This window comes from Vulpes vulpes, chromosome 6 (assembly GCF_048418805.1).
Source record: "Vulpes vulpes isolate BD-2025 chromosome 6, VulVul3, whole genome shotgun sequence".
Lineage (NCBI taxonomy): Eukaryota > Metazoa > Chordata > Mammalia > Carnivora > Canidae > Vulpes > Vulpes vulpes.
This window is the reverse complement of record NC_132785.1, coordinates 97,047,633-97,062,472: the sequence shown is the minus strand read 5'-3', so window position 1 is coordinate 97,062,472 and position 14,840 is coordinate 97,047,633. Positions and strand designations below refer to the sequence as shown.

The window sequence follows — 14,840 nt, the reverse complement described above, 5'->3', positions numbered from 1 at the left end:
TGGATACAAAATAAAAATAATCAATTAGAAAGCATAATGAAAATAATTTTATAACAATAGTATCACAACTATAACAAAAAATTTCTAAGTGAGATATATAAAAACTCAGTAATTTTTATTTTTTTTAAGATTTTATTTATTCATAAAATCTTTAAAAAGGGGTGGGGGGCACCTGGGTGGCTCAGCAGTTGAGCTCCTGACTTTGGCCTACGGCGTGATCCTGGAGTCCTGGGATCGCGTCCCACATCAGGCTCCGTGTGGGAAGCCTGCTTCTCTCTCTGTCCGTGTCTCTGCCTCTCTCTCTTTCTGTCTCTCATGAATGAATTAAAAAAAAAAAATATATATATATATATATGTATTTATTTATTTATTCATTCATTCATTCATTCATTCATTCATTCATTCATTCAGAGAGAGAGGCAGAGACATAGGAAGAGGGAGAAGAAGGCTCCATTCATGCAAGAAGCCTGATGTGGGACTTGATCCCAGGACTCCAGGATCACGCCCTGAGCCAAAGGCAGACACTCAACCACTGAGCCACCCAGGCACCCCAAACTCAGTACATTTTAAATACCCATTCTTGGGGCGCCTGGGCGTGATCCCAGAGTCCAGGGATCGAGTCCCACATGAGGCTCCCCATGGGGAACCTACCTCTCTCTGTGTCTCTCTCATGAATAAATAAATAAGATCTTTTAATAACTATATAAATACATACATACATACATACTCATTCTTTCTAATCAGTTTATAAGTTTAAAGTAATTCCAAATAAAATCCCAAAAGAAGTGGAGCTTGGTTATTATCTGAGGAGTGAAATGAATGGCTATTACCTTAGTTAAGTTACTGGTGGGTTTGGTTTGTTTGATTACCTGTTTCACAATATTTTATTTGAAAATTTTCAAATGTACAGATAACTTGAAAGAACTGGATAGTAATTTGCTGCTTTGGCAATAAAGTTTACTTGGAAGAATAAATGTATAAAAATGCTAGGAATACTCTGAAAAAGATAAATAGCAAAGGAAGAGTTGTCCCACCTGTGCCAAGTAGAATTCTGAGATGGTTCCCAAAATTCCTTGTGCATCTTTGCAAAATCCCTTACCACGGGGAGATACAATGGATTTCACTTCTGAGATTATATGGCAAAAGGGATTTTGCAGATGTAATTAAGATCTCAAATCAGTTGACTATGACTTAATAAAAAGGGAAATTGTCTAGGTGGGCCAAAATTAATCAGATAGGTAACCTTAAAAAGAAAGAGATTCAAAGTGATTTTTCTCTTGCTCACACTGAAGATGGAAGCTGCCATGAGTTCTACATCTTCAAAGAACCTAATTCTCCAAGAATATAAAACAGTTCAGAAGATAACACCCCACCCCACCACCACCACCACAGAACCAGAGCACCTGCTGACATTTTTATTACAACCACGTGACACCTGAGTTACATGGATCTGGGCAACTTCTGCTCAGACTGCTGACTCACAAACACTGAAAATGAATGAGATAAAAATGGATGGTTTTAGGCCACTTAAATTTGTGGTAATCTGATACACAGCAATAGAAAATAAATGCATAGATTAATATTAAAACATAGCATGAATTTAATAATTATGTGATACTGTTAAAAAATTGAAACATAGATTGATGGAAAATAAAGGGCAGTGGAGAAAAAGTCTTAGTATGTTAATAAAACACATGAGCTTGGGGATCCCTGGGTGGTGCAGCGGTTTGGCGCCTGCCTTTGGCCCAGGGCGCGATCCTGGAGACCCGGGATCGAATCCCGTGTCAGGCTCCCGGTGCATGGAGCCTGCTCCTCCCTCTGCCTATGTCTCTGCCTCTCTCTCTCTCTCTCTCTATCATAAATAAATAAAAATTTTAAAAAAATAAAATAATAAAATAAAACACATGAGCTAACAAAAAGAAGTATTGGCTACAATGGTCTGGGCCAACTGATATACTATGCTGAAAAAATAAAGATTCTTTTTAGCTCCTTACAAAAAAATAAATTCCAGATGGATTAAGCGATTAGATATAAAACTGAAGCTATGTAAAAATTAGAATATAAATATATATAAAGTTCCATGTTGGTTTAGGACTTGCCTTAGCAGAGGAACAATGGAAAATTAACAGGATATCATCGATATAGCCACTGCTCAGAGATTATAACTACTGCATATCATAAACAATGTAAGAATAAAAAAATAGGGGGTGCTTGAGGGTGTGCAGTTAAGTGCCCAACTCTTGGTTTTGGCTTGAGTTGTGGTTTCAGGGTCGTGAGATCAAGCCCCACATCAGGCTCTGTGCTCAGTGCAGAGTCTCCTTGGGATTCTCTATTTCCCTCTCCCTCTGTGCCTCTACTACACTCTCCTTTCCTCTAAAATAAATAAAACTTAAAAAAATAAAAAAAAATAAAATTTAAAATTTCAAGGGCTAACAGCCTTACTATATAGCTGACTCCTATAACTAAATAAGGAAAACAATACTATCCCAATAAAAAAGGAGACAAGGGGAATAAACAGATAATTCATACATAGGGAGGAAAAGAAGAAAATAAATTACAGGGCGGACTCTGACACAAATATAAAGACAATACAAAGATGCTAAGGAAAGGAAATAGCATGTGCAATAACACAAAAATACCTGAAACACCATAAGGTTCTTTTTTTAAAAAGATTTTTATTTGTTGGGCAGCCCCAGTGACTCAGCGGTTTAGTGCCGCCTTTGGCCCAGGGTGTGATCCTAGAGACCCGGGATCGAGTCCCACTTCGGGTTCCCTGCATGGAGCCTGCTTCTCCCTCTGCCTGTGTTTGTGCCTCTCCCTCTCTGTGTGTCTCTCATGAATAAATAAATGAAATTTAAAAAATTTTTTTGACAGAATAGGTTCAATGTCTCATCTCAAATTCTTGATAAAGAAAGTTCTATCTATCAACTGAAAAAAAAAACCAGTTCTTAAGAGCAAAAGATAGGTCATGAAAGTATCTCCAAGATTACTATGAAGGTGGATATTCTTTTTTTTTTTTTTTTTAAAGATGTATTTATTTATTCATGAGAGACACAGAGAGAGAGAGAGGCAGAGACACAGGCAGAGGGAGAATCAGGCTCCCACAGGGAGGCCAATGTGGGACTCTATCCCAGATCCTGGGATCATGTCCTGAGCCAAAGGCAGATGTTCAACTGCTGAGCCACCCAGGCGTCCCAAAGGTGGATCTTCTATTCTGGGGACTATACCCTATCCTATCCCCTCAAAAATGAAAAATTTTAATAGCTCTGCTAACAGTAATGGATTTGTTAACAGGTTAGTCACTTTTGGTGGGTTAGTTTTATCAAGGTAGTCTATGGCCACATAAGAAAACAAAATTGATAGGTGCTGAACAGAAATCAAACAAAAAACTTTCTTCTAATTATCATTAGTTTCTAATTACCTAAATCAATTCAGTACTATTATACTGTCACAAATTTTTTTTACTATTGATTATGTAATAATAGCTAAATAATCTTAGCATCTGGTAAAGAAGGATTCAGGATACTAAACCATCAGACTTTAAATCTGTTTTTTAAAGCTCTCATAACTTGGGGCACCTGGCTTGCTTAGTCAATACAGCATGCAACCCTTGATCTTGTGGTTTTAAGTTCAATTCCCACACTGTATGTACAGATTACTTAAAAATAAAAATCTTTAGGGGTGCCTCAATCTGTTAAGCACTGGCACTTGATTTTGGCTCAGACTATGATCTCATGGGTGGTGAGATTAAGCTCCACATGGGCCCTGCACTCAGCATGGAGTCTACTTGGGATTCTCTCTCTCCCTCACCCTCCATCCCTCCCCCCACCCACTACTGCTCATGCTCCCTTGTCTGTATGCATGTTCACTCTCTCTCCCTTCTCAAATAAATTATTTTTTTAAGTAAAATAAAATAAAATCTTTAAAAAGTAAAAAATAAAAAATAAAGCTATCACAACTGATAGACTCACTTATATCACTTGTGTTAACAAGAAGAGATCTTAAAGATCATATTTTATCTTATAAAACAAGTTTCTCCTTATTTTTGTAATAAGCTCAAATGAAAAGCTCATATTAATCACTTCTATCTACTTAAAACAGTAGAGATATCTGATTAAATAATTTGAAATTGATGAATAAAATTGATAAGCACTCATAATTTATATCAGTTAAAAGAATAACTTGTCTTTGGGTGGAAGGTAGTAAAATATTAACTAGAAACACAGTTGATTATTAAAAAGATAGTCTCAGAGTGCCAATCAATGAGATTACTAAACTAACCAAGAAAGCCACTGTCTAGGGAATTTCAATTAGCAGTTAAGTTTTCCCAAAGCCTTCTACCACTGGCACAGAATTAATAATATTGCCTTGAGCGAACCAGAAGAGTACCTCTAGTGATGTGAACTATAATTATAAATTCATAATACCCTCCTGAATGAAAACTTTTCATTTATTCTTCTTCTGCTTCTCAAGTTTAACTGACTTTAGAAAAGATCTTAGTAAATAAAAAGCACCAAAAATCTCATGGCAATGTACTTTTCATTTCATTCTTTATCAAAGTTATACATAAGGACAAAATTGTAGTTCTTTGGAGACAAAATATCTCCCAAGACCTTATATCACCTACTCCCCAAAATATATAATTAAAATTATTCCTAGAGTACTTGCACCACTACTTTTGCACCAGCTAAAGTGAAACTGCAAAGTGTACCATTCTTAACTTCACCAAGTCACACAGATTTGAAAGCAGATACAAGAAAATAGAAATAAAGTAGTTAATTTACTCTCTATTCACCTCTAGAAAAACTGAATCTGTTCAGGTTTAGCCTTCTGAAAGTTCCATGTGTATTGCTTACACAGAAATAAACTCTGGCTTCAAAAAAAAAAGTTTGTAGGATAACATAATATAAGATGGAAATTTTGTTGTAATAGGAAAAAAAAGAGAGAGACGAGTAGGAGCTAGAAGACTGGGGAAAGGGGGCGAGCCTGCCATAAATGGATAAATGAGGCTCATTAGATGCAAGAAATGGACATCTCTTAGGATAGATGATGTGTAATTATTATACCTTTAGTCAACCTGTTTATATTACTTGTACCCTAAGAGCAGCACCTTTGAAGATACAAATCATTCTTTGAAAAGTTATTTCACAGAACAAATTTTTTTCAGTTTCTCTCTAAATGTTTTCTGAAATTCGATAAAAATATATCCTTAGATTTATAATCTTTTTTTAATAAGAAAAAAATTAGACAGCATGTAGCTTCAAATAATAATTCCAGAAAAGAAAATGAACTAATAGCATAAGAAATCAATTCAGAATTTATTTTGGCAAATGTTTCAGTATGAGGTCATAACATTACCAAAAAGACTGCTTGAGCTAATCCCAGCTCCAAATACTAAAGCTGTCTGTAACTCAATTCCGTTCTCAAGGTAGAAGGCTGAAGAGATGTGAGATGAATTCTATTGGTAAATAAATAGTTCTATATCCAGAAAAAGTCAGTTTCTTTAGCAATTCTGATATCAGTGTTGATGATCTAGAAATTCCTACACTACTTAGCTACAGATGGCTAAAAAAAACTATTTCAGTCAAAGTCTATTGACTTAAACATACATGTTTATTTGAAATCAGAACAATCTGCCCTTTTAACTATTGTGGGTATAGAATATATATGTAGTTTTTGTTGAGAGAAGCAAAAGTCTACTTCAAGAAATTCTGAGGGTGCCAAGATGGCTCAGTCAGTTAAGTGTCTGTCTTCAGCTCAGGTCATGATCTCTAGGTCCTGGGATCAAGCCCTGCTGCTAAGCAAGGAGTCTGTTTCTCCCTTTCTCTCTGCTCATACCTCCCCCCAACACCATCTCGGCTTGTGGGCTCTCTCTCTCAAATAAATAAAATCTTTAATTAATTATTTCTGGAACTGTATTCTAAATAGTCAAAGGTTAATGAAAGTCCCTCACCCACTACCACCACCACCCCAAAAAAAGTGATCCAGCCTCCTTTATTTAAGTTCAAATAAGATTTCAGGTATGAAAAACCTGGCGTAAGTACAAACACTATGGTAATATTTTATCTAAAGGATACTTACCCTACATTTTAAAATCTAAATCATAATGGTAAAGGCAAAACAAAGCCAAAAAGGGGCTGCCAAAGTTTATTAAATTAACAATTTACTCAAAATTGTTGGGAAAAAAGCAGTTAAGCAAGCTACATCTATTTTATACAGATTTCAAATAGAGTTAATTAAATATACACACATATATATAGCAGCAGCAGCACCATAGCAGATTAAAAAAGGGAAACAAGGAATATATTCCATTGAAAATACCCAATAAAAATTGGCAATAGAACACTAAACACAAGAGGAAATGGACTTAAAAAAAAAAAAAAGAGCCAGGACTCAGTTGCTAGGAAAAGCAAAGGTTGGCTGCCACTGGGGGAGAATTAGAAAACCTACTGCCACCTTCCTCAACTCCATACTGACACAGACAAAAGCCTTCAACCACTGAGGAAAGACAGGAAACCAATTCTTACCTGTACTAACACAATGATGCAAAGCACAGATCAGGGGACTAACAGGAAACTGTCTTATACCCAACGTTTTCTATGCCTACCAACATAAGACAGAGTTCAGTTGTGGGGCTGGGAGAGGAATAGCAAACTCACCTGCACTCTGAAATAAGAGACAGAAGTTGTTTGCGTAGGAAAGAGACAGATAAACCAAGAAAGCACCAGCCTAAGGTTCTAGCACACAAGACCTCCTAAGGCTAAAATTGGAACAGGAGAACTAAGAAATCCCCTTGTTCCTACCAAAAAGCTAATTCCAAGTAAAGAGGAAAAGCAATCCATTGCTGGGGAGGAGCACCAAGAGAGAACCTTACTTATATAGCTCAGGCTGGCAGAGCCTGCTGAAAGCTGCGAGTGGAGCAAGAAGACTGAAAAGATTCCTCCAACACTCCAAGTCTCATACTAGGCACAAAGTGGCAAGAGACTGTAACTGGAAGAAGTTGAAACCTTTGAGCAACAACTGGAGCAACAACAAGACTCAAACTAAAATCAAACTACAGACTTTATACTTCTCTATACTAATGCCCTGGCAGAAAAAAAAGACATAAATATTGTGGAGCATAAATATTACTTATCTCAGTCTCTGCTGTTCTATCACACAGAATATCCAATACTCAAATAATAATTATAATAAACACAGAAGAGCAGGAAAAATAAATCTATCATCATGACATAAAATAATCAATAGAACCAGACCCAGAGATGATAGAACTATCAAAGAGGCACTTAAAAATAACATGATTAGTAAGTTAAAAGATCTAGGAAAAAAGGCAGAGAGTATGTATAAACAGGGAATTTCAGATAAGATATGAAATTGCAAAAAGGATATGGAAATGCTAGATATAAAAATAGCAAGATCAAAGGAAGTCTTTTGATAAAAAAGAAATCCATGAAGAAATAATGGTTGAGATATGGACAAAATATAAACAACAAATTATAGATTTAAGAAGTACAGAGAAACTTGGAAAGCTCAGAGAAACTGTATTTTTATATATAATGACAGTTCCTTGTAGAAAACATATAATAAATCTTGTTTTTAATACAATCAATCTGGCAATCTCTGCTTCATATTTAGAATATTTAAACCTGTGCTATCTAATATGGGAGCCACTTGCCAGACATGGTTATTTAAACTAAACTGAATAAAATTTAAAATTCAGTTCTTCATTTGTACTAGACACATTCAAGTGCTCAGAAGAAGCATGAAACAGAGGGATACTAAACTGGACAGTATACATATACTACATTATACTTTTTGACTAAATATATTTGTGGCTCATTTCTCATAAATATAGTTACATTATAAACAGCAGAAAACCAGTACACCTACTCTTTTTCATGGCAAGGTCACAACTCTCGTATTTTTACTGGCAGTAATTAAGCTCCTATTTCTAAAAAATTACACAGTGAGCTGAGAATGAATAGCTACTTCAGTATGGCTACCAAAAACATCATTAAAAGAAGAACTAATATAAGTTCAAAAGACCTAACAAAACCATTCAAAAAAAAAAAAAGCGTACACTTAGTACTAAGTATTCATTTTTCACAAAAGAGTAAAGTTCTAAAATTAAAAATCTAAAACTTTTCTAAAGAGTAAATTCAAAATAGTACAAACAGAAAAGCCCTAAGCATCAGCTCCTCAATCAGAAGTTCTTGGACACTTACCCAAGTCTTCCTAGCATCTCAAGATCAGGAACTTGTGGTCCACATGTCTCTATGTGCAGTGGTTGGTATTCATATAGAGCTTCTTCAAGCTTTTGAATAGGTGCTAATGAAATATGCTGACCCTGTTAGAAAAATTAAGAAAAGCAATACCTTTCATTTTCATTTTACCACTTATTTGTAGACTAAATTCCTCACTCTAAAAGTTATTATCCAGGGGCACTTGGGTGACGGAGTCAGTTAGACATTGGACTCTTGGTTTCTGCTCAGGCTGTGATCTCAGTCATGGGACTAAGCCCTGAGTCAGGCTCTGCACTCAGTGTGGAGTCTGCTTAGGACTCTCTTCCTTCCCCTCTACCTGTACCCATTCTAAAATACATAAATAAATAAATCCTTTTTAAAAAATAAAAATGTTATCCATTGGGGAGGTATGGCTGGTTCAGCTGATAGAGCATATGACTATTGATTTCAGAGTCATGAGTTTGAGTCCCACACTGGGTATAGAAATTATATAAATAAACTTCTTAAATAACTTTAAAAATAAAATAAAATTTAAAAATATTACCCCCAAAAAAATAAATAAAATAAAATAAATAAAAATATTACCCATTAACTCTATTTCATAGGTATAATTCATTATATTACTGAAACCTACATTTTATAATTTACACTAATTGACACATGATTTAAAAGAACATCAAATCCATCATTAAATTCAAATTTAGCCTTAAAGAGTATAGCTATTCAATACCAATGCAGAACTCAACAAACATATAAGCTTAGTCCATCTTCACATTTTCCTATTTATTATATAGCTTTGACAGTTTTGGTAAAATCAGTATTTTATTGAAAACCCTAACTAGGGAAAAACACTAATGAAATTATTCTCCACAAAATTTTGCCACATATGTCTACTCTCTTAAGTCTTCACAGTGAATCAACCTTACTTACCAAATGTGTGCATATCATGTCTACTTACATATACACATGAGGAATTTTGTGCTAAAAACTAAGTTGAATGAAACACTCAAAATTTCTCTGAAAAGAAATAACTACTGAACAATAATAAAAGGACTGTATTTGATTACAAGCATACAATTCAGCCATCATTACACTGAGATTTATCATACATCTGAGCATAGATTCTAATTTTTAAAAATCCCTGTTTTTTATAGTCCATATTTTCTGATTCTAACTCTAGTTCTATTTTTCTTTGTATAGTTCTCATCAATTTCTTTATTTCCTAACTTTTTAATAAAAATTAGCTCTTAATTAACTCCATCATTTTCTAGTTTATAGTTTATTTCTGTTGTTACTCTCTTAGTTTCCTTTACTTTTCCCCTAAATTACTAAGTTGAATACAGAGTACATTTATCTCTTTTATTTAAAAAACAAATAAATAAATAAAAACCATGACCTAAAAGTGATAAAGTGCAACTAAGGCAATGAAGAACAACCATTGACAATGTTTGCATCTGACTTGTGGTTTTTCTCTTTACTAAATTTATTCCCATGTAGCATCATCCTAGCTAGTTTACTGTCATGTATTAATAACTTCTCTAACAATGTGACCTCAAAAGTACTTCATCAAACATTGCCAAAGGACTAGAACAGACGTTTCTCCAAAGATATACAAACTGCCATTTGTATACGAAAAGACACTTAACATCACCAGTCATTAAGGAAATGCAAATCAAAACCACAATTATATACCATTTAACACCCATGACTATTTAGGATGGCTATTATCCAAAACAAGTAAATAAAACCACAGAAAATAGCAACTTTTGGCAAGGATGTAAAAAAAACTGCAACTCTTGTGTGTTGCTGGTGGGAATGTAAAATCGCACGGCCACTATAAAAACAGGGTGGTGATTCCTCAAAATATTAAATATAGAATTACCACATTAGCTAATAACTCTATTCCTGCATATATACACAAAAGTAGTCAAAGTAGGAAATCAAACAAATTTTTGTACACTCATATTCACTGCATCATTATTCACAGTAGCCAAAAGGTAGGAGCAACCCACGTGTTCATAGATGTATAAATGAATAAACCAAATGTGGCATATACACACAATGGAATATTATTTGGCCTTAAAAAGGAAGAAATTTTGACCCATGTTAAAACATGGATAAATTCTAAAAATAGGCTATGTGAAATAAACCAGTTACAAAAGGACAAAATTATATGATTCCAACTACTTAAGATTCATAGAGTAGTCAAACTCACAGAGAAAGTACGTACAATGGTGGTTGCCAGAAGCTAGGGTGAGACAGGAAGGAGATGGGCTGTTAGTATTTAACAGGTACAGAGTTGTAGTTAGAGAAGACTGAAAAAGTCTAGAGATGGATGGACTACAATGTGAATATACTTGATACCAAGAACCATAAACTTGGGGAGCCTGGGTGGCAGAGCTGGTTAAGGATCCAACTCTTGGTTTTGGCTCAGGTCATGATCTCATTGTCCTGAGATCCAGCCCCATGTCAGGCTCCGTGTTCAGCATGGAGTCTGCTTGAGATTCTTCCTCCTTCTCCCCCTCCTGCTCATTCTCGCTTTCTCAAATAAATAAATAAATCTTAAAAAAAAAAAAACACTACATCCCTTAAAAAGAGTTAAAATGGTAAAGTTTATGTTATGCATATTACCACAATCAACAAAACTTAGAAGACAACCTACAGAATGGGAGAAGATATTTGCAAATGACGTATCAGATAGTTTCCAAGATCTATAAAGAACTTCTTAAACTCAGCAAAGAAACAAACAATCCAATCATGAAATGGGCAAAAGACATGAACAGAAATCTCACAGAGGAAGACATAGACATGGCCAACAAGCACATGAGAAAATGCTCTGCATCACTTGCCATCAGGGAAATACAAATCAAAACCACAATGAGATACCACCTCACATCAGTGAGAATGGGGAAAATTAACAAGGCAGGAAACCACAAATGTTGGAGAGGATGCGGAGAAAAGGGAACCCTCTTGCACTGTTGGTGGGAATGTGAAGTGGTGCAGCCACTCTGGAAAACTGTGTGGAGGTTCCTCAAAGAGTTAAAAATAGATCTGCCCTACGACCCAGCAATTGCCCTGCTGAGGATTTACCCCAAAGATACAGATGCAATGAAACGCCGGGACACCGCACCCCAATGTTTATAGCAGCAATGTCCACAATAGCCAAACTGTGGAAGGAGTCTCAGTGTCCATCGAAAGATGAATGGATAAAGAAAATGTGGTTTATGTATACAATGGAATATTACTCAGGCATTAGAAACGACAAATACCCACCATTTGCTTCGACGTGGATGGAACTGGAGGGTATTATGCTGAGTGAAATAAGTCAATCGGAGAAGGACAAACATTATATGGTCTCATTCATTTGGGGAATATAAATAATAGTGAAAGGGAATAAAGGGGAAAGGAGAAAAAATAAGTGGGAAATATCAGAAAGGGAGACAGAACATGGAAGACTCCTAATTCTGGGAAACGAACTAGGGGTGGTGGAAGGGGAGGGGCGGGGGGGTGAGGGTGACTGGGTGGCGGGCACTGAGGTAGGCACTTGACAGGATGAGCACTGGGTGTTACTCTGTATGTTGGCAAATTGAACACCAATAAAAAATAAATTTACTATTAAAAAATAAAATAAAATAAATAAAAATGGGTTTTAGATATTCTGATTTATTCATTTACCTTGTTAGAGTAATACACCAGGAAAAAAAAAGAACTGAAATACCTAGAAAACTTTGTTAACATAATTTTAACTCCTAACTTCCATATGTTTCATAGCTTTTCTAAATAAATATGAAACTGTCAAACTAAATCTTTTACTATCTCACAGAAATCCAATCTCTGAACAATGATTCTGACTACAGGGAGTTACATGGGTTAAGAAGACTCCCTAAGTGGGACATCTTGAGTGACATTTTGACATTCTTGTTTCAAAGTATCTTCTTCATAAGCTGCCAAGTACTATATTCTCCTGCCATATGATACATAAAGTCCAGTATTAGTGTTACATTATTAGGTGAGGGGGGAAAAAAGGAGAAGTGAAAAAAGAAAAACTAAGAATTAAAGAAGAAAACCTAGTATATAGTCCTAGTAACATAGTAATGCAGATTACTTTATTATTCTGTTTTCATTTTATAAATCATGCATGGCCAATAAAAGATGAGCTGGAATACTTTCCAAGGAAAATAATATTCAAAAAAGACAGGCTTTCTTAAGTCATACTAAAAGTGATCGTTCACTAAATACCAACAAAAAAGCCCAAGTTACTGAAGTAATGAAATCATATCATCCAAAATCTTTTCTGCAAGTTTGTAGGCACATAAAAGATCATCTAGTATAATAACAGTTAACGTCGGGACACCTGCACCCCGATGTTTCTATCAGCAATGGCCACAATAGCCAAACTGTGGAAGGAGCCTCGGTGTCCATCGAAAGATGAATGGATAAAGAAGATGTGGTTTATGTATACAATGGAATATTACTCAGCAATTAGAAACGACAAATACCCACCATTTGCTTCAACGTGGATGGAACTGGAGGGTATTATGCTGAGTGAAGTAAGTCAATCGGAGAAGGACAAACAGTGTATGTTCTCATTCATTTGGAGAATATAAATAATAGTGAAAGGGAATATAAAGGAAGGGAAAAGAAATGTTGGGAAATATCAGGAAGGGAGACAGAACATAAAGACTCCTAACTCGGGGAAACGAACTAGGGGTGGTGGAAGGGGAGGAGGGTGGGTGTTGGAGGGAATGGGTGACGGGCACTGAGGTGGACACTTGACGGGATGAGCACTGGGTGTTTTTCTATATGTTGGTAAATTGAACACCAATAAAAATTAATTAAAAAAAAAAAAGTTAACATTATTTACTTGGTGCCAGGCACTGGTCTAATAGCTTTTTATGCATTATTTCATTCATATTCACAATAGTTTTATAAGATAAATACTATTATTCCTACTTCACAGATAAGGAACAGGGGTTTAGATAGGTGATTTAGGCCTCTGCGGGAGCAGTGGGTGTTGTACACAATCATCATGGCAGCAGCCAGAGCTCTGGATGGCATGGAGGAACCTGGCATGGACACGGAGGCTGAGGCGTGGCGACCGAGGCCCCCGCGCGTCCCCTTAACTGCGTGGGGGCCAAAGCGGGCGGCAGGGGCGGCGGGCCTAGGACTCCTGCACGGCGCCAGGCAACCTGCAGCCAGCCCCGGCCCAGCCCCCTGGGGGCCCTGCAGCTCAGGCCTCAGTCAGTAACAGCAAAGACGCCAGCGGCGGCGCAGGCAGGGAGCTAGTGGACCTGAAGATCATCTGGAACAAGACTAAACACGACGTGAAGCTCCCCTTGTATAGCACAGGTTCCGAGCTGAAACAGAAGATTCACTCGATTATAGGTCTCCTTCCTGCCATGCAGAAAGTCATGTATAAGGGACTCGTCCCTGAGGATGAGACGTTGAGAGAAATAAAAGTGACCAGCGGAGCAGAGATCATGGTGGTTGGCTCCACGATAAATGATGTTTTGGCTGTAAACACACCCAAAGATGCTGCCCAGCAGGATGCAAAGGCCGAAGAGAACAAGAAGGAGCCACTCTGCAGGCAGAAACAACACAGGAAAGTGTTGGATAAAGGAAAACCCGAAGATGTGATGCCATCTGCTAAGGGTGCCCAGGAGCGCCTGCAGATGGTACCCTTATCTGGCATGTACAAGTAGTCTGAAGGCAAAGTGAGGCTCACTTTCAAGTTAGAACAAGACCAGCTGTGGATCGGCACTAAACAGCAGACTGCAAAATTGCCCGCGGGCTCCGTTAAAAATGTGGTCAGTGAACCTATGAAGGACACGAAGACTACCACATGATGGCGTTTCAGTTGGGCCCCACGGAAGCCTCTTACTACTGGGTGTACTGGGTCCCAACTCAATATGTGGATGCAATCAAAGACACTGTACTGGGGAAGTGGCAGTATTTTTGAAAGCACTTTCACCTCTGGCCCAGGAGACTGACCCAAAGTGAAGGACATTGCTGGGAGAGGGCCGCAGCATCCCTGGATTTCAGAGCTCTGGGACTTTGTTCAGAACAAAAAAAACAAAAAAAACTATATCCACTCTAAGGTGATGCGGTGATTGAAGCCAGAGGTGATGTATTTTCACCATTAGGTTAATTTTAGCTTAAAATCGCCAGTTCCCTTTTCTGGCAGTCAGCTTCATACCATTTTTAAAGTCAACACTGTAGAAATCAATAAATCTAAGTTTCAAACATACATATATAATTAATAAAATAAAAAAATAAAATAGGTGATTTAGCTAGGTCACTGTATTAATGGTAGGTTGAGGATTAGACATGGCTTTAGAATCTAATAATTTTGTTACATTCTAAAGCCAGTGTTCTTTTCCTCTAACTCCCTTATTTTATAGATAAATAAGTATTTAAAATATAAATTTTCGGAAAGGCACATAGTAAGAGTCAAATCTCCTAATTCCTGTCTAGTATGGGTTCTACCTACCTTTTAATATCTTATTTTTAAATAATATAATGATGGTTGCTCAATTTAAAAGTTTGATCTTAAATTCTGGATAGTTTAAGATAAATTTTTATACAAATTTCTAATAG

The 14,840-nt window shown here is 36.5% G+C and overlaps 1 protein-coding gene and 1 pseudogene across 1 annotated transcript in view; one reads left to right on the top strand and one right to left on the bottom strand.

Moving 5' to 3' along the window:
- MNAT1 (MNAT1 component of CDK activating kinase) overlaps positions 1-14,840 on the bottom strand; it is a 193,192-nt gene that overhangs the window by 60,032 nt on the left and 118,320 nt on the right. Inside the window, exon 7 of the mRNA XM_026000560.2 lies at positions 8,226-8,347. Coding sequence (XP_025856345.1) covers positions 8,226-8,347 — 122 coding nt within the window. The remainder of the gene's footprint in view (positions 1-8,225; positions 8,348-14,840) is intronic.
- LOC112921363 (ubiquitin domain-containing protein UBFD1 pseudogene) lies at positions 13,273-14,263 on the top strand (annotated as a pseudogene).